The 20170-nt window shown below is 45.8% G+C and overlaps 1 protein-coding gene across 2 annotated transcripts in view; it reads right to left on the bottom strand.

Annotated features, from left to right (window-relative positions):
• Nucleotides 1-7375: 7375 nt before the first annotated feature.
• Nucleotides 7376-20170, bottom strand: part of LOC121551114 (collagen alpha-1(XXVI) chain) — a 64130-nt gene continuing 51335 nt past the window's right edge. Inside the window, exons 7-14 of one of the 2 annotated variants that reach the window (XM_041863663.1) lie at nucleotides 18883-19005; nucleotides 9740-9841; nucleotides 9318-9370; nucleotides 9116-9178; nucleotides 8960-8995; nucleotides 8810-8854; nucleotides 8459-8543; nucleotides 7376-8244 (exon numbers count right to left, since the gene is read on the bottom strand). In XM_041863663.1, coding sequence (XP_041719597.1) covers nucleotides 8087-8244; nucleotides 8459-8543; nucleotides 8810-8854; nucleotides 8960-8995; nucleotides 9116-9178; nucleotides 9318-9370; nucleotides 9740-9841; nucleotides 18883-19005 — 665 coding nt within the window. In that variant the 3' untranslated portion in view covers nucleotides 7376-8086. The remainder of the gene's footprint in view (nucleotides 8245-8458; nucleotides 8544-8809; nucleotides 8855-8959; nucleotides 8996-9115; nucleotides 9179-9317; nucleotides 9371-9739; nucleotides 9842-18882; nucleotides 19006-20170) is intronic. The other variant, XM_041863664.1, reaches the window with a different exon arrangement.

Raw genomic sequence — 20170 nt, 5'->3', positions numbered from 1 at the left:
CCTGATTGACCACTACCGATGCAGCCTACGGGAGGACGTTCGTCGGGAGCTGGCCTGCAGGGACACTACCCTTAACCTGGACCAGTCTGGTGGATTTATCGATACGGTTGGATAACCTGTTGGCCACCCGCGGACGTCCGGATCGGGGTCCGTCCATTTGTTGTGGAAAATAAGCACTATACTTTATTACAAATAAGGTCTTACAGAGTTTTTGTTGCATTAAGAAATGACTTTATTAAAGTTTTCAACAAAGCCGATACCAGTCTGCAGAGTGGCACACCGTTCTTCCTCCCTCACGTCACATTATATACCATGTGACGTCACAAGAGGCTACACAGCTTTCAGCGGGATTGCTCAAGTAGTGCAAGGAGACAAGGTTCAAACAAAACAAGGATTTTATTATAGGTCTTGGGAAATTAACGAAAATATAACAAAATTCTGTTCTCTTGTGGCTCTTTAAGGGTTAACAGTTCAGGGATGTCTCTTCCACATCCAAAGTCATAACTCTCACTCGCTCAGATAACTTTTCCCCAGCCTTACTGTAGTCCACGTTGCAGCTAGTGGCCAACCCAGCAAAAAGTCCTTCCAAATGTCTCTCACGTATTTCCACAGGTGCATATATCCAAAGGTGAGTATTTCCCAAAGGTAAGTATCTCCAAATCCTTATATTCCTCATGGAAGTGGACGTGCAGCACTCTTGTCCTCCAGAGAGCCCAGGTTGGAGACTGTGTCTCTTCCCTTCCCCAACCTTCAGCTCATCAGCTCCTCATTTGTTTCAGCTGCGTGGGAAGATTGGCCATAGAGGGGTGGAGATCCCGACCATACCAGCAGATGGAGCCATAGCTGTCTGGGTTTGCAGCCACCTCAGGGGGATGTAACGTCCCTCCAGGACACAGCCTCTTGTGACATCACACATCCCCCTCCTCGGGACCGACGTCCTCGTCGGGGTAAAGGCAGCGAAGAAGGCATCACGCCGGGAGAGGGCGTCCGCATTGCCGTGGTGCTTGCCAGACTGCTCTCTCTTCAACTCCTCCAACTCTAGGACCCGGGACTCAGCCTCCTGTTGTCTCTCCTTGAGTTTCTTACTGAACGCATCAGCCTTGGTTTTAGCAGAGTTTAGCTTCTGTTGAGCAGCTTTCAGTTCCTTCTCTCTCTCTGCCTCCGCATTCTTCATCTTGTTCTCCAACACCTTGTACTTCTCCTCTGCCTTCTTCTGGACCTCCTTACTCCTGCGCAGGGTCTCCTCACACTCCTCGATGGTCCTGCGCAGCCTCTCCAGCTCCTCCCTGTTGCTTAGGAAGGAGCTCTGTTGGAGTTTAGCCTGGAGGATATCTAACTCTTCTGTCTTCATGTCTAACTGTTGCTTTAACAAACGATACCTCTCAGCGGTCCCCTTCAGACCAGACAGTTCTTTGTCCAGATTCTGTAGCTCCGTCTCTGTGTCGGTCTGGGCACCTGCCATCCCTATCAGAGCCCGGGCGGGAGTGAGTAACTCGGAGGATTGCACCGGAGCCTTCCCAGGATGAGTCTTGCCTCTCCGTTTCCGAGGTACTCGGGTTATCCTCTCCTGAGACTCTCTCCAGAGTGGGTAAAAGGCTGGGCAGTCTCGTCCAATTAGGGACAGGGACGGGGAGGGAATCAACCACCCCCGCCGTCGTGTGTATGGTTCCCCGTGTGCTGGTCATTGTAAGTTCAGTAATGGGGTATTCTCTGGTGTCCCCATGGACACAGGAAACTGGGAGGACTTTCCCCGGGGTCAAACACGTTGGGCCCACCAAATCCTTACGCACCAGGGTGGCCCGGCTACCAGAATCCAGTAAGGCCTCCACATCATGGTGATTCACAGTTACCGGGCAGGTGGGGGGTCGATCTGGGCCGCCATCTACGACTCCCAAGAGCGAGGCAAAGCGGTGTGTGGGTGCTGAGCTGGAGGACTCCGCAGTGGGCATAGGTTCATCGGCTGGTTTCCCACACTGCCAGGAGATATGTCCCATCTCCCCACACCGGTAACACTGTCGAGTTTCCCCCTCCTGGTGTACTCTTCTTGGACCCGCCTGGTTTCTGGCTCCCCCTGGAGCCGGGATAAGTCCTGACGTGGCTGGGTTCGAGACCTTGGGGTCCTTTGGACGGGTTCTTCCCATTTGTGGTGGGGCCGCACTCCTGGGGTCTTTTCGGAAGCATTCAGCATCTCCGCTGTGGCCTGGTACTTTTCCACAGCTTCCACGGTCAGATCAGCCGTGGTCAAGGCCTGTTGACTGATGAACCGTTTTGCCTCATAAGGCAGGGCGCGTAGGTAACGATCCACCACAACGGCCTCCACCACCGCCGCTGCTGTATTCCTCTGCGGATCCAGCCATTTCCTTGCGATTCGGACAAGTTCATGCATCTGCGCCCGAGGAGGTTGGTCTGGTTGGAAGGTCCAGCTGTGAAAGCGCTGGGCCATACCAAACTTTGTGAGTCCATATCTGCTGAGGATCTCAGACTTCAGGGCATCATAGTCAGTAACCTGGTCAGGGCCCAGGTCCCGGACAGCATTCAGCGATTCCCCGGTTAGAAAGGGGGCTAACAGACCAACCCACTGTTGCTTGGGCCAGGCTTCCCTAGTGGCCGTGGCCTCAAATGCATGCAGGTATGCCTCAATGTCATCGGTAGCTCCCATCTTAGATATAAAGTCACTTGCCTTTATTGGGCGGGTATTTTGGACCACCCTCTGTCTCTGCAACTGCAATTCCTCTGCCTTCAAAAGGTTGGCTTTCTTTTGCTCCTCCAAGAGAGCCACGTTTGCTTGCATCTGGGCTTGCTGGCCAGCAACAAGGGCTTTCAACATGTCCTCCATTTCAGTCGGGCGGGAGCCTACGGCCAACTTGGAAAACTGGGTGATCAAACCTTCGGTATCCTCCTCTGACATGCACTATTAACGCTTGAGCGTGCCCGTATTCTCCACCATCTGTGACGTCACAAGAGGCTACACAGCTTTCAGCGGGATTGCTCAAGTAGTGCAAGGAGACAAAGGTTCAAACAAAACAAGGATTTTATTATAGGTCTTGGGAAATTAACTAAAATATAACAAAATTCTGTTCTCTTGTGGCTCTTTAAGGGTTAACAGTTCAGGGATGTCTCTTCCACATCCAAAGTCATAACTCTCACTCGCTCAGATAACTTTTCCCCAGCCTTACTGTAGTCCACGTTGCAGCTAGTGGCCAACCCAGCAAAAAGTCCTTCCAAATGTCTCTCACGTATTTCCACAGGTGCATATATCCAAAGGTGAGTATTTCCCAAAGGTAAGTATCTCCAAATCCTTATATTCCTCATGGAAGTGGACGTGCAGCACTCTTGTCCTCCAGAGAGCCCAGGTTGGAGACTGTGTCTCTTCCCTTCCCCAACCTTCAGCTCATCAGCTCCTCATTTGTTTCAGCTGCGTGGGAAGATTGGCCATAGAGGGGTGGAGATCCCGACCATACCAGCAGATGGAGCCATAGCTGTCTGGGTTTGCAGCCACCTCAGGGGGATGTAACGTCCCTCCAGGACACAGCCTCTCGTGACATCACAACCATCATCCCCAACTCTTCTAGCTCTAAATCCCTCCCTCTTCAGTTTCCCGCTCTTTATCAATCCACACCCACTTCCTTTGTCCCACTCGCTCCCCTGTCTTGCACACACACTCATGTTTAGTTTAAACATGACAAGGCCCTAAATTCTTGAATCATACACAAACCTCACCCCCTCATGCTGTAATCAATCAAGAAGATACCAAGGAGACAAAGGTCTAGCCCAAACTCTATTCAACCCTGGTGCCGCTCCCTTCACTGTGTTTGAAGAGAGAGACAAAAGGCCACAAGCTAGTTTCAGTCTCTCATCAGATAAGACAGCCATGGATTTAAGTAAGAGCAAGCAATTGAAAAAACACAGTGAAATGCCCCAATTAAATTCTTAGCCCAGTAACAAACAATTCTAACTCAATGTTCGTGATTAACCCAGTTCTATCTCCTAATTCATTAAAGAATACACATCACATTCCATCCCCCAGCACCTCCGACCCTACACCGATGGAGCTCAGAGGTGCTGCTCTAAGGGAGACCGGAAGGGGGGCCATTTCCTGCACCAACTGTGGCCGCAGAGGACACACTGCTGGTTGGTGCTGGGGAGGTTCCTCAGGGAGTCGAGGCATTAGGCAGAGCACTGGTGGACCATCCCAGGTGAGTAGGCACCCGACTCACCCAGAGCTCCCTGTTGCGCACATGTGTATTGACATAGAATTTCCTGAGTTTTCCCCGCATTCCCAGCATAAGGCGCTCGTAGATTCAGGCGCAGCTGGGAACTTTATTGATTGTATATTTGCCCGTAGATTAGGGATTCTTATTGTTCCTGTTGTTGTGCCCTTCCCTGTACATGCCTTAGATAGTCACCCTTTAGAGTCAGGCCTGATTAGGGAGGTCACAGCTCCACTCTGGATGAAAACGCAGGAGGGTCATGAGGAGAGAATTAGTCTCTTTCTGATCGATTCTCCTGCGTTTCCAGTGGTTTTGGGGCTTCCCTGGTTAACCTCTCATGACCCCACTATTTCATGGCAACAGAGGGCTCTCAAGGGATGGTAAAGTCAGTGCTCAGGGAGGTGTGTAGGTGTTTCCATAGGTGCAACTACGGAGGAAAGTCCAAACCAGGTCTCCACTATGCACATTCCCCCCGAATATGCCGATTTGGCTCTCGCCTTCTGTAAAAAGAAGGCGACTCAATTACCACCCCATCGACAGCGGGATTGTGCGATACATATCCAGGTAGGCGCTGCACTTCCCCAGTCACGTGTATCCTCTGTCACAGGAGGAGACGGTGGCTATGGAAACATATGTCTCCGAATCTCTGGGACAGGGATACATTCGGCCGTCCACTTCACCTGCCTCCTCAAGTTTCTTTTTTGTGAAGAAGAAGGATGGAGGTTTACGCCCGTGCATTGACTACCATGGTCTCAATCAGATCACTGTTAAGTACAGTTATCCACTACTTCTCATTGCTAGTGTGACGGAGTCATTGCACGGGGCACGCTTCTTCACCAAATTGGATCTCAGGAGCGCGTACAACTTGGTGCGTATCCGGGAGGGGGATGAGTGGAAGACAGCATTTAGTACCACATCTGGGCACTATGAGTACCTCGTCATGCCGTACGGGTTGATGAATGATCCATCAGTCTTCCAATCCTTTGTCGATTCGATTTTCAGGGACCTGCACGGACAGGGTGTAGTGGTGTATATAGACGACATTCTCATATACTCCGCTACACGAGCCGAGCATGTGTCCCTGGTGCGTAAGGTGCTTGGTCGACTGTTGGAACATGACCTGTACGTCAAGGCGGAGAAATGTCTGTTCTTTCAACAGTCCGTCTCCTTCCTAGGGTACCGCCTGTCCGCGTCAGGGGTGGAGATGGAGAATGACCGCATTTCGGCCGTGCGTAATTGGCCGACTCCAACCACGGTTAAGGAGGTGCAGCAATTCTTAGGGTTTGCCAACTACTACCTTTTGGTCACCTGAAGGCCCTGTTTACCTCCGCTCCTGTGCTGGCTCATCCGGATCCCACAACGGCCGTGGTCACACCTATCGGTGGATTTCGTTACGGACCTTCCCTCGTCACAAGGGAACACCACGATCCTGGTCGTTGTGGATCGGTTTTCTAAGTCCTGCCGTCTCATTCCTTTGCCCGGTCTCCCTACGGCCCTACAGACTGCGGAGGCCCTGTTTACCCACGTCTTCCGGCACTACGGGGTACCTGAGGATATAGTGTCTGATCGGGGTTCCCAGTTCACCTCAAGGGTCTGGAGGGTTTTCATGGAACGTCTGGGGGTCTCGGTCAGCCTGACCTCAGGGTTTCACCCCGAGAGTAATGGGCAGGTGGAGAGAGTGAACCAGGATGTGGGTAGGTTTCTGCGGTCCTATTGCCAGGACCGACTGGGGGAGTGGTCGGTTTTCATCCCCTGGGCAGAGATGGCCCAAAACTCCCTCCGCCACTCCTCCACTAACCTTTCTCCATTTCAGTGTGTATTAGGTTATCAGCCGGTACTGGCACCATGGCATCAGAGCCAGATCGAGGCACCTGCGGTGGATGAATGGTTTCGGCGCTCGGAGGAGACAGAAGGCGAGCGCCGACCGCCACCGCAGTGAGGCCCCGGTTTATGCACCGGGGGACCGGGTCTGGCTCTCGACCCGAAACCTGCCCCTTCGCCTGCCCTGCCGGAAGCTGGGTTGGCGGTTTGTGGGGCCATTTAAAGTCCTGAGGAGATTGAACAAGGTTTGTTATAGGTTACAGCTTCCTCCTGATTACCGTATTAACCTCTCGTTCCATGTGTCTCTCCTCAGGCCGGTGGTAGCTGGTCCACTCCAGGAGTCTGAGGTACGGGAGGTTCCTCCGCCCCCACTGGACATCGAGGGGGCACCGGCGTACTCGGTCCGTTCCATCCTGGATTCGAGGCGTCGGGTGGGGGGCCTGCAGTATCTCGTGGAGTGGGAGGGGTACGGTCCGGAGGAACGGTGCTGGGTCCCTAGGAGGGACATCCTCGATCCCTCCCTGTTGAGGGATTTCAACCGTCATCATCCGACTCGCCCTGCTCTGCGTCCTCCTGGCCGTCCCCGAGGCAGGTGTCGGCGCACGGCTGGAGCCGCGCGTCAAGGGGGGGGGTACTGTCACGAATTCAGCCGAGGCTGCCCCTCCTCCTTGCTCGGGCTGGTTTCGGCATTCGTCGTCACCGGAGTACTAGCTGCCACCGATCTATGTTTCTGTGTTCTACTTGTTTTGTCTTTATTGTACACACCTGGTTCCCATTATGTTCATGATTTGTTCCCTATTTAACCCTCTGGCTCCCACTGTGTTGTGTGCGTGTTTGTTCTATGTTTGGTGTCATAGACTGGTGAGCGGGATTTGTCCTCCCTGCGTGGAGATTATGCTCATTTATTTTCACGAGTAAAGTACGTTGTCTACTAGCTCTGTGTCCTGCGCCTGACTCCGTCCTACCGCTACACACTGACGCCTGACACAAGGACATTTCTAAGTGACCCCAAACTTTTGAACGGTAGTGTACATTGTAATATTGTTGTATGGTGGTATTATACATTAGGTATTGTAGATATGTAGTGTGTAATAATGTTATATGATGTACTGTTTTATCTTTTGTTTTATGTGTAATGTAAGTGCCTTAATGTGTTTGGACCCCAGGGGATCCCTAATAAATACAAATACAAATAGGTTTACAATTTGACAAGCATGAATGACTATCTCACAATTTTAACCATAACTTTTTATTAAAGTGTCATTTATTTTTTTTTTAATGTAAAGTAATTGACCCAATGTCAAATGCACTGTTAAATGATTTAACAACATCTGTAATTACACTGTAATAAGGACCCCTTAAAATGAAGTGTTACCGAATTCACTTTCTGTTTCATCTGCTGCTGGCTTGCTGATGTTCATTCAAATACGTATTTCCACATGTAATTGATTAAATTAGATTTTTATTCTATAAAGATTGTAATTGTGTCATTATGTTATGAATGTTGTAGAAATATCCTCACAGCCGTTGTCCATACTAAAAAGTACCACTTACAGCTTGTACAGTAGGCTACATGCAATATGTTCCTCCACCGTGTGAGTCATATACATTTTCCGCCGGTCGTCGTGGATTTTATATGCGGGGAGCATAAATTGTACAATTGTAAACTAACACATTTTTCAAGTTAGAACCCATGTATATTAGTTCATATACAGCACCAACTACATAAATATCTGATAGGGTCCATTATCTGCTACCTAGACTTTAAGAATATGCACATGTAGAGGCCAGTGCCAGCACCAAAGTTACACAATTACATTGAAATAAAATGACTACGATATTGACAACAGTACTATCATAAACAGGTCAAATTCAAGGATCTTAAGAGAAGGGGTCATTTTGCAGACACTAGGCCGTCCAAAGCCCAGATTGATGGAATTCTGTGCTTCCACGAGGATTGACTGGTCATACGCTCTGGCCCAGAGAACACATGGTACGTCCATCTCAGTCTCTTACCCAATCACAGTTCATATACAAACCATTGGCATGACCATCTAATTGTCCTCCCTCCTCACTCTTTTCTCTCCAATCAGCTTCCGGTCTCCCTTGGTGAGAGAGTGGAGCAGGGTATTGGGTCCCGCCCTTTTGTTTTTAAACATGGGCACCAGGTCTGACAACATGTCCAGGCCAGAACCGGGTTCTAGTGGGTTCTCTGAGAAATGACCAAAGAGAGGGAGGAATGGATTGGGGATGGAGACAGAGGGAGATCAATTTAATCTCACTCTCACAACAAGGACTCTCCAATAGAAAATTACTTATCACTGACAGACAGAGTGATTGCTTGGAAGTGGACATAGTATAAATCTCTAACAACCCTGTCATTCCTAGAGACCCTGTCGTTCTCTGAGTAAGGGTGTGTCTCTCACCGTGAATGCCGATCATGTGCTCCAGAATGAGAACCCTCTCAGCCAGGATCTTCAGAGCCTCTCTCAGCTGCTGCACCCCCTCCCCCTGGATGGAACCACATCACTATATCAAGTTCAGCTTCAAGTTCAAGTTTAACTACCAAGTTCAAATTCAGCTTCCATCAGGAACTATATGTTAAGGTCTGTTTATTTATTATAGTACTGATACAATATACTGTATACCTACTGCATACTACTACTGTGCTACTACTATGCCGGCTTACTACTATGCCCGCTTTTTCAAAAGTGTGAGGTATGGAAGATGTGTCTCTGAGGACTATTAAATGATATAGAGGGAATGTGTAGGGTCACCTCAGCCTGGCTATCTCCTGGCTCACCCTTTGGCCCTGGTACACCCTAAAAATAGCATCACAAATGGAAAAAACACAGGTGGTTGGCAAAGAGTAACAAAATGTATATGTGCGTAAGAGCAGAAATGTTGTACCCTCACTGTGTACTCACTATCTGGCCATGTTCTCCCCCGAGTCCTGGGGGTCCCTGTGAGGAGAGAGAAGCTGTATGAGCGATGTAGATTAATGTCATGTATAGACTGTACATTGAGCCTTTCAGAGTGGAATTGAAAGGGGTCTCTTAAAAGGCAGTTCTGCCAAGCCTCACCCTTTCACCGGTGTCTCCTTTAGGTCCACGATCCCCAGGCTTGCCTGAGGGACCAACACCAGCCTGGAACACAGAGATAGAACTTCTTGAATTAATCTCCCGTTGACATCAATGCATGATTTACGAGAGTAACAAGCACATATATCAAGTTAGGATTCTGCTGCAGGATGTACATCAAAGTCCAATATTATACTGTACATACGTTTCTGCCTGGGGTACCTGGGTTTCCAGCAGGCCCTGTGGGTCCTGGCCGGCCTGAGGAGTTGGAAAATGGAGAGGATTGTGAGATGATAGTTTTCCAAGTATTCTTCCAATATCCACTTAAAGGTGGGGATGGGCGTGGTCCTCTGTAGCTCAGCTGGTAGAGCATGGCGCTTGTAACGCCAGGGTAGTGGGTTCGATCCCCGGGACCCCCCATACGTAAAAATGTATGCACGCATGACTGTAAGTCGCTTTGGATAAAAGCGTCTGCTAAATGGCATATTATATTATATATTCTAAAGGTAACACTTGGTGGCTAGCTGATATGGCGAAGTAGTATTCTAATTTCCCCTTAATAACATTATTACACAATTATCATTATGACTTCATGGCCATGCCAGCGGTGGTGTGAATGTTTTTTACCTGGGGGTCCAGGGGGTCCGATGGGGCCTGGGGGACCGGTCACATCTCTCTGGTTATTCCGTGAAGGGAGTGCAGCCTCTTCATCTGTACCCAAAACAAAAACTGCCATGGGTTAAGTGCAACAGGTGCTCACTGTGCTCTAAAGCAGGGGTCTTCAACCTTTTCTTGCCCACGGATCCACTCCCAGGCAAACCGTCAATCCAGGGATCCCCATCATACGTTAGTAAAATGTTTTTTTCACGTTTTGTCTTAAAATCAGGTGAATGATAATGGCAAGGAGAAGTAATCAACATTTTAAAATTAATAGATTTGGTAGATTGTTTTTCATTATTTTGACCTCCCTACATTATAATTAGAAGAGGAAGTGTAAACTCTAACATAGCCTATTAGCTAGAAATGTATTTCCAAACACATTTTTGCTAAGAGCATCTGTTTAGCTGGTTAAACAAAGGATAGGGTCACGACTTCCTCCGAAGCTGCCTCCTCTCCTTGTTCGGGCAGGCTTCGGCGTTCGTCGTCACCGGCCTTCTAGCCACTGCCGCTCCTCATCTCATCATTCCATTTGTTTTGTCTTGTTTTTACACACACCTGGTTCATATCCCCTCATCAGTACCTGTATAAATATTCCCTCTGCCCCCCATATCTTTGTGTGTGATTGTTTATTGTGGAGGTGACGATAGCTCGGTGGAGCTTTATATATTTGTATCGCCGGGATATTCACCTGCTACAGATAGCCATGTGTTGGCAAAAATGATGTCAAGAAAACTTACCAGCAGTCAGCAGCACTTGTCGCACTGGTAGCCTATTCGTGGGTGCTTTTTCAAAGCCTATCTCAGATATTCCAGTGAGTGTAATTGGCTCAAATCAGTGTAATTTGCTCAACATTAGGAGTTCAGAAATAAAGTTGACATCATTAGAAATAAGATATTCTCCTATTTTCTACTGTAGGTATGTCATTCAAAATTAGTTTATTCTGTTGTTGCTAGCGATATTCAAAGAAATCCACTTTTTAAAAATACCTCCACAGATCCCCGGTTGAATACTCCTGCTCTAAAGACATACTACGTGAATGTACTGCAGGGATGGGCAACTTTGATGGGGGTGGGGGCCACAAAAAAATCTGAACTCATCATGAGGGGCCACAGTTGCTCGTGGGTCAGCGTAACCACATCCATACCTCCGAGCCGGTAATTCGACCATGATAACATGTTTAGATAGCTGGCCGCTAAACAAACATTATTTTTTTTGTTTGTTTTTTGGGTAGATCAGCTTTAATATTGCAGATAGATTGTAACTTCCATCAATGTAATTGTCTGCATCACTTCCAATCCCCCATATGTTTTTTTTCTCGCAAATATATATATATATATACATATACATACATATAAATACATATACATACATATCCTTTAAAAATATATATTTCTCTTTATTACTTTCCAACCCCATCACCCCTTCACTAAACTAACTTAGCAATCAAAAAAAGATTAGCTGACATGGCTAATTGAGTGACTATCAGTAACTGACATAACAAGAGAAAAACTGCTGATGCACAACCAAATTTCGAAATTACACCTTGTGTATTCTACTATTCGAACTCGTAACAGTAAGTTGAGACCCCAAATTAGTTCCTCCCAAAAAAGGGGAAATTGGGGAAAGGGTATATTGATCCGAGGGCCCATCCCTAATGTACTACAAGTTTGAGTTAAGAGTAGCCTATTTCCATTATTGACATAGCTCTGGTGTTTTTTTGGGTTGTGAATTATTTTCAAACATTGGAGATGATAGGCTGTCTTGGTTGTTTGTCACTGTGGGTGTATTGTGAGGTAGGGCCACACTCCTCATGGTCATTGGTTGAGGTAGGTAGCAGTAGCTCTGGAACAAACTAGTTCAGCATCTCACCACAGAGAGGAAAACTCCAATATCCTTGGGACCAATCCCACTGGAACTCATTTCTGATGTACCATCAAGTTGTCTGAAGTAGACTACTTAATGTAGTGAACACACACACACACTAATCCTCCTAACCCCAAACTCCTTGCAGCATTGAGGTTTGACTTGAAAACCTTGCCTTGCTGTTTTATTGAGCAGGTTTCTGGCTCCGAGGCGCCCGGGGTTGCCAGATCAGGCTGCTGTGCTGACAGGTTACAAATTGGGTCTAACTTACAGCAGGCAGACTGAAGCCAGAGCCCAGGCTTAAACAAAGCCAGTCCACCACAGTAATTAAATGCAGCTTTCCATAGACATTATTGCGTGGGAGTCTGCTGCCCTCTGCTGGTCAAAACTAGGAAGTGCCTCAGATGGAGGTCAATGGATCATGTCTAGACTTCTACAGTTTACAGTTTTACAATCCATAGAGTTTAGCCAGAGTCATCTATTAAATGTTACAGCATGAATTAATTATATAAATGTTAAAATATTAGACTGTAGGCCTACATATGCTGAATGTTTTGTTTCATATTAGGTCATTGTCCCTCTAACACTCATATATCACTACCGCTGACTGCCCATCAAATCAAATCAAATCAAATCATATTTGTCATATGCGCAGTGAAATGCTTGCTTACGAGCTCTTCTCAACTATGCAGAGTTAATAATAATAATACACAAATAGTAACACAGGAGGAATAAAATACACAAGAATTATGCTATACAGTGAGGGAAAAAAGTAATAATAATAATAATAATATTTGATCCCCTGCTGATTTTGTACGTTTGCCCACTGAGAAAGACATGATCAGTCTATATTTTTAATGGTAGGTTTATTTGAACAGTGAGAGACAGAATAACAAAAAAAAATCCTGAAAAACGCATGTCAAAAATGTTATAAATTGATTTGCATTTTAATGAGGGAAATAAGTATTTGACCCCTCTGCAAAACATGACTTAGTACTTGGTGGCAAAACCCTTGTTGGCAATCACAGCGGTCAGACGTTTCTTGTAGTTGGCCACCAGGTTTGCACACATCTCAGGAGGGATTTTGTCCCACTCCTCTTTGCAGATCTTCTCCAAGTGATTAAGGTTTCGAGGCGGACGTTTGGCAACTCGAACCTTCAGCTCCCTCCACAGATTTTCTATGGGATTAAGGTCTGGAGACTGGCTAGGCCACTCCAGGACCTTAATGTGCCTCTTCTTGAGCCACTCCTTTGTTATCATGGCTGTGTGTTTTGGGTCATTGTCATGCTGGAATACCCATCCACGACCCATTTTCAATGCCCTGGCTGAGGGAAGGAGGTTCTGTCCCCTTAGCAGAAAAACACCCCCAAAGCATAATGTTTCCACCTCCATGTTTGACGGTGGGGATGGTGTTCTTGGGGTCATAGGCAGCATTCCTCCTCCTCCAAACACGGCGAGTTGAGTTGATGCCAAAGAGCTTGGTTTTGGTCTCATCTGACCACAACACTTTCACCCAGTTCTCCACTGAATCATTCAGATGTTCATTGGCAAACTTCAGACGGCCATGTATATGTGCTTTCTTGAGCAGGGGGACCTTGCGGGCGCTCTTTGGTCTTGGCCATGGTGGAGAGTTTGGAATCTGATTGTTTGATTGCTTCTGTGGACAGGTGTCTTTTATACAGGTAACAAACTGAGATTAGGAGCACTCCCTTTAAGAGTGTGCTCCTAATCTCAGTTCGTTACCTGAATAAAAAACACCTGGGAGCCAGAAATCTTTCTGATTGAGAGGGGGTCAAATACTTATTTCCCTCATTAAAATGCAAATCAATTTATAAAATTTTTGACATGCGTTTTTCTGGATTTTTTTGTTGTTATTCTGTCTCTCACTGTTCAAATAAACCTACCATTAAAATTATAGGCTGATCATTTCTTTGTCAGTGGGCAAACGTACAAAATCAGCAGGGGATCAAATACTTTTTTCCCTCACTGTATACAGGGAGTACCAGATCAATGTGCAGGGGTATGAGGTATTTGAGGTAGATATTTACATAAATGCTGGGTAAAGTGACTAGGCATCAGGATATATAATAATTAGAATAAAAAACAGAGTAACAGCAGCATTTGATGGGTGTGAAAGTGTGTTTGTGTGCATGTGTGTGTGTGTGTGTGTTGTGTTGGAGCGTCGGCCTTCTCCAATTTCGCTCTTCAAGAGGTCAGGGCATGCTCGGCCCAGCATGCATTTGTAGTCTACTATAGCCCCTTGCTTTAGCTACTGTCATGGAGTTCACTAAATATTTTCATAAAACTGATAAAACACACAGGTGCAAAATCAAGGTGACTTACAATGATGAGGACCAAGAGCAGGAGAGGGAGTGTGGTGATGTAGTGTTCACAACTAAAGAATCATTGTGGAATCTGAAAAGACACATATCCCGAAAGCATGATGGTGTACTTACTACACACACTTGCTAAAAGAAAGGAAAGAGGTGGGTAGATAACTAAGTGTGTCATTGTAGCAAAGTATTTATAAACTAAAAAGCAGATCTCTTAAACGTTTCGTTCATTTCTGTTCTATTATCTATACAATAGGCCATAATTGATTTTGGCCCAATAGGCCTGGCATATCCCACATTCAAGAAGCTTTCCGTTTTGATTGGGTTATTTTGCCTAAAAACCTTTAGGCCTACCTATATATATATACATTACCGTTCAAAAGTTTGGGGTCACTTAGAAATGTCCTTGTTTTCCATGAAAACATACATGAAATGAGTTTGAATAGGAAATCTAGTCATTGACAAGGTCACAAATAATCATTTTTAATTGAAATAATAATTGTGTCCTTCAAACTTTTATTTTGTCAAAGAATCCTCCATTTGCAGCAATTACAGCCTTGCAGACCTTTGGCATTCTAGTTGTTAATTTGTTGAGGTAATCTGAAGAGATTTCACCCCATGCTTCCTGAAGCACCTCCCACAAATTGGATTGGCTTGATGTGTATGAAAAATGTATGCACTCACTAACTGTAAGTCGCTCTGGATAATAGCGTCTGCTAAATGACTAAAATGTAAAATAAAATAAAATAAAAAGTGCACTTCTTACGGTCAAGCTGCTCCCACAACAGCTCAATAGTGTTGAGATCCGGTGACTGTGCTGGCCACTCCATTATAGACAGAATACCAGCTGAATGCTTCTTCCCTAAATAGTTCTTGCATAGTTTGGAGCTGTGCTTTGGGTCATTGTCCTGTTGTAGGAGGAAATTGGCTCCAATCAAGCGCCGTCCACAGGGTATGGCATGGCGTTGCAAAATGAAGTGATAGCCTTCCTTCTTCAATATCCCTTTTACCCTGCACAAATCTCCCACTTTACCACCACCAAAGCACCCCCAGACCATCACATTGCCTCCACCATGCTTGGCAGATGGTATCAAGCACTCCTCCAGCATCTTCTCATTTGGTCTGCGTCTCACAAATGTACTTCTTTGTGATCCGAACACCTCAAACTTCGATTCGTCTGTCCATAACACCTTTTTCCAATCTTCCTCTGTCCAGTGTCTGTGTTCTTTTGCCCATCTTAATATTTTCTTTTTATTGGCCAGTCTGAGATATGGCTTTTTCTTTGCAACTCTGCCTAGAAGGTCAGCATCCCGGAGTCGTCTCTTCACTGTTGACGTTGAGACTGGTGTTTTGCGGGTACTATTTAATGAAGCTGCCAGTTGAGGACCTGTGAGGCGTCTGTTTCTCAAATTAGACACTCTAATGTATTTGTCCTCCCACTCCTCTTTCTATTCTGGTTAGAGCCAGTTTGTGCTGTTCTGTGAAGGGAGTAGTACACAGCGTTGTACAAGATCTTCAGTTTCTTGGCAATTTCTCAAATGGAATAGCCTTTATTTCTCAGAACAAGAATAGACTGACGAGTTTCAGAAGAATGTTATTCGTTTCTGGCCATTTTGATCCTGTAATCGGACCCACAATTGCTGATGCTCCAGATACTCAACTAGTCTCAAGAAGGCCAGTTTTATTGCTTCTTTAATCAGCACAGTTTTCAGCTGTGCTAATATAAATGCAAAAGGGTTTTCTAATGATCAATTAGCCTTTTAAAATGATAAACTTGGATTAGCAAACACAACGTGCCATTGGAACACAGGACTGATGGTTGCTGATAATGGGCCTCTGTACGCCTATGTAGATATTCCATAAAAAATCAGCCGTTTCCAGCTACAATATCCATTTACAACATTAACAATGTGTACACTGTATTTCTGATCAATTTTATGTTCTTTTAATGGACAGAAAAGTTGCTTTTCTTTCGAAAACAAGGACATTTCTAAGTGACCCCAAACTTTTGAACGGTAGTGTATATATATAAACTCTGTATCTCTGCCCAACCTGGCAAGAGTGGCCAAAAGGGTGTTTAGCATCCCCAGTGGCTCTGTAAGTGAGGAGAGGATATTATCCGCTGCTGGCCTGCTCTCCAGGCACCATTGCATTTTCAAGTTTCAAAAAATGAATACTAAAAATTAATTCAAAAGGCACTAATAAGTCATTTTTCATTTAATTTGTATTTATTCTAAGTAAGTCACAGCCTGTATGCCCAATTTATAGACTAGAATGATTTAATACAACAAAATGTTTAAATGCTGAGCCCTTTATGTCCCTACTAACCTATTGTGTCGCACTCACAAATGCTTCACAATGTATTTCTTTGTAGGCTTTAGCCTTGAAATAATATAAATAATATAGCCTAAATAATTCATTTTTGTTCCTTCTTAGGCTCCCTGTCTGGCTCCTGACCTATTTAGAGTGTTTAAGATGACATTATTGAAATGATGTGCGCTTCTTACATTCACCTTTTCATGTTTATTCAAATACTTTTCATTAAAATCATATGGTTTTGTTTCAATACTTCAAAACCAAATGGTAGGTCCAGGTTGTCACAAAAATAGATGGGTGTTGGTTAAATTGTGATTTTAATGAATGCAGTGAATTTAGATTTTTTTTCCTGTGAGCATGGAGCGGTTTTTAGCAGAGCAGTTGGAAAGGATGTGGTGCGCCAGAGCCACGGAGTGGGATTTCAAACCGCTCAACTCCGCTCACATACTCTGGTGCATATGTAGTTTATGTGAATGTGTGTGGGTTTTGTGTGAGAGTGTCAGTATAGTGTGTGTGTGAGTGAGTGTGTATATAGTGTGTATATATAGTCTTGTGAGTGTGCATAGAGTCAGTGCAAGATAGGGTCAATGCAGGTAGTCCGGGTAATCATTTAATTAAGTATTTAGCAGTCTTATGGCTTGGGGGTAGAAGCTGTCACGGAACCTGTTGGTCCAAGAGCCGATGCTCCAGTACCCTTTTCTGGACGGTAGCAGAGTGAACACCCTATGGCTTGAGTGGCTAAAGTCTTTGGCAATTTTTCGGGCCTTCCTCTCACACCGCCTGATACAGAGGTCCTGGATGGCAGGGAGCTCAGCCCCAGTGATGTACTGGACCGTCCGCACCACCCTCTGTAGCGCTTTGTGGCAAACTTGATGATGGTGTTGGAGTCATGTGTGACCACGCAGTCATGGGTGAACAAAGAGTACAGGAAGGGAATAAGCACACACCCCTGAGGGGCCCCCATGTTAAGGGTCAGCGTGGCGGAGTTGTTGTTGCCTACCCTCACCACCTGGGGCCGACCCGTCTGGAAGTCCAGGATCCAGTTCCAGAGGGAGGTGTTCAGTCCCAGGGTCCCGAGCTTGGTGATGAGCTTGGAGGGGACTATGGTGTTGAACTAAGCTGTAGTCCATGAACATAATTATTTCCCCTCTTGTCCAGGTGGGAGAGGGCAGCATGAAGTACAATTGAGATTGTGTCATCTGTGGATGTATTGGGGCGTTATGCGAATTGGAGTGGATCCAGGGTGTCTGGGATGATGGTGTTGATGTGTTTCATGACCAGCCTCTCAAAGCACTTCATAATTACAGATGTGATAGTAATTTAGGCAGGTTACCTTTGAGTTTTTGGGAACAGGGATAATGGTGGTCAGCTTGAAACATGTTGGGATTACAGACTAGGACAAAGAATGTCTATGAAGACACTTGCCAGCTGCCAGCTGGTCTGCGCATGCTCGGAGAACACGCCCTGGTGTTCCATCTAACCTGGCGGCCTTGCGAGTGTTAAGCTGTTTAAAAGTTTTACTCACGTCGGCCACATGTGAGATCACAGTCATCCGGAACAACAGGGGCTTTCAAGCAGGACTCTGTGTTGTTTTCCTCGAAGTGAGCATAAAAGGCATTTAGCTTGTTTAGGAGTTCTGCGTCACTGGGCATCTCATGGCTGGGTTTCCCTTTGTAATCTGTTATCGTCTGCAAACCCTGCCACATCCAACGAGCGTCGGAGCCGGTGTAATAGGATTCCACCTTCATCCTATATTGTCCTTTTCCCATAGTGTGCATATTTCTATTCACTATTAGACTTCACATGTCTCACACATCTAATACTACTACAGGAAGAAGGTAATAAGACTCCAGCATTACAGGAACCTTCTAGTCATCCACAAAGCAGTCAACTGACATGGTTTATGGGGACTTTTGCTTGACTGATAAGATATAAAAACCTACAGGTATATTACATTTTCCAAGGCCTTGTGAGGGCTCAGTATGCTTAAATAAAGTGTGACTATATTATAGCTCTTGGCAGACCTGTTGCCTGTTGTCCAATGAGGATTCTTTGACTAGGAACAGAGAGTTTTAACAGGCAAAGAGAGTGCTGTTCCACTGATGGACTTCCCAGATATGGGCCAATGAGACACCTGGCATGCTGAACTATACTGTACATAGGCCCTATAACTTCATAAATGGTCCGTGAATGGCGGGCTATAGGTGAAACTGCACTATGCATGTCAATTGGCTTTAAGGGGTGTCATGACATATTTTTCTTCCTTCCATAATATGTTCCCCAGTTGGTAGACGAAATAGGTGAGAGAGTAATGTCTCCCAATATTATAAATTGATTGCTATCAGTAACTTACCTTTGAAACAAGGTCTCCACATATATGTTTGGCAGATGGCCCTGAAAAAATGGATATTCCAAAATGTCCAAACTGTCAAACTGTCAATGGCAAGAAAGGGGTCAAAAACCACAAGAGACTCCTGAAACCCTTTCAGAATGAACCATCAGTCATATAAATAAATATAGTATCCCTATAGGGCTTTCTGCTTTAATTTCTTGGTGTAGTTCTTGGCTTTAATTTCTTAGCGTAGCAGGGATACTCACACTGGCCCAGCTCCCTCAGACCAAACACATCTCCTCTGTGAGAGAAGGGAAAGGCTGGCCCCGGAGACCCCGCTGGCCCAGGTACACCTCTCTCCCCTGGGGCTCCTCGCTGGCCCTGGAGCCCTGTATGGGAAGCACAGCACAGTCTGCCTCAACACAACACTGTCTTTACACACAACATACTAATCTAATGTGTGAACATGCATACTGTACAGTCGTGGTCAAAAGTTTTGAGAATGACACAAGTATTGGTCTTCACAAAGTTTGCTGCTTCAGTGTTATGAGATATTTTTGTCAGATGTTACTATGGTATACTGAAGTATAATTACAAACATTCCATAAGTGTCAAAGGCTTTTATTGACAATTACATTAAGTTTATGCAAAGAGTCAATATTTGCAGTGTTGATCCTTCTTTTTCAAGACCTCTGCAATCTGCCCTGGCATGCTGTCAATTAACTTCTGGGCCACATCCTGACTGATGGCAGCCCATTCTTGCATAATCAATGCTTCGAGTTTGTCAGAATGTGTGGGTTTTTGTTTGTCCACCCGCCTCTTAAGGATTGACCACAAGTTCCTGGCCATGGACCCAAAATGTCGATGTTTTGTTCCCAGAGGACATAGTTATCAATTTTGCCTTATGGCATGGTGCTCCATCATGCTGGAAAAGGCATTGGTCATCACCAAACTGTTCTTGGATGGTTGGGAGAAGTTGCTCTCGGAGGATGTGTTGGTACCATTCTTTATTCATGGCAAAATTGTGAGTGAGCCCACTCCCTTGGCTGACAAGCAACCCCACACATGAATGGTCTCAGGATGCTTTACAGTTGGCATGACACAGGACTGATGGTAGCGCTCACCTTGTCTTCTCCGGACAAGGTGTTTTCCGGATGCCCCAAACAATCGGAAAGGGGATTCATCAGAGAAACTGACTTCACCCCTGTCCTCAGCAGTCCAATCCCTGTACCTTTTGCAGAATATCAGTGTCCCTGATGTCTTTCCTGGAGAGAAGTGGCTTCTTTGCTGCCCTTCTTGACACCAGGCCATCCTCCAAAAGTCTTCGCCTCACTGTGCGTAAAGATGCACTCGCACCTGCCTGCTGCCATTCTTGAGCAAGCTCTGCACTGGTGGAGCCCCGATCCCGCAGCTGAATCAACTTTAGGAGACGGTCCTGACGCTTGCTGGACTTTCTTGGGCGCCCTGACGCCTTTTTCACAAAAATTGAACCTCTCTCCTTGAAGTTCTTGATGATCTGATAAATGGTTGATTTAGTTGCAATCTTACTAGCAG

The sequence above is a fragment of the Coregonus clupeaformis genome, chromosome 35, assembly GCF_020615455.1.
Source record: "Coregonus clupeaformis isolate EN_2021a chromosome 35, ASM2061545v1, whole genome shotgun sequence".
NCBI classification, from domain to species: Eukaryota; Metazoa; Chordata; class Actinopteri; order Salmoniformes; family Salmonidae; genus Coregonus; species Coregonus clupeaformis.
This window is presented reverse-complemented; position numbering and strand designations above follow the sequence as displayed.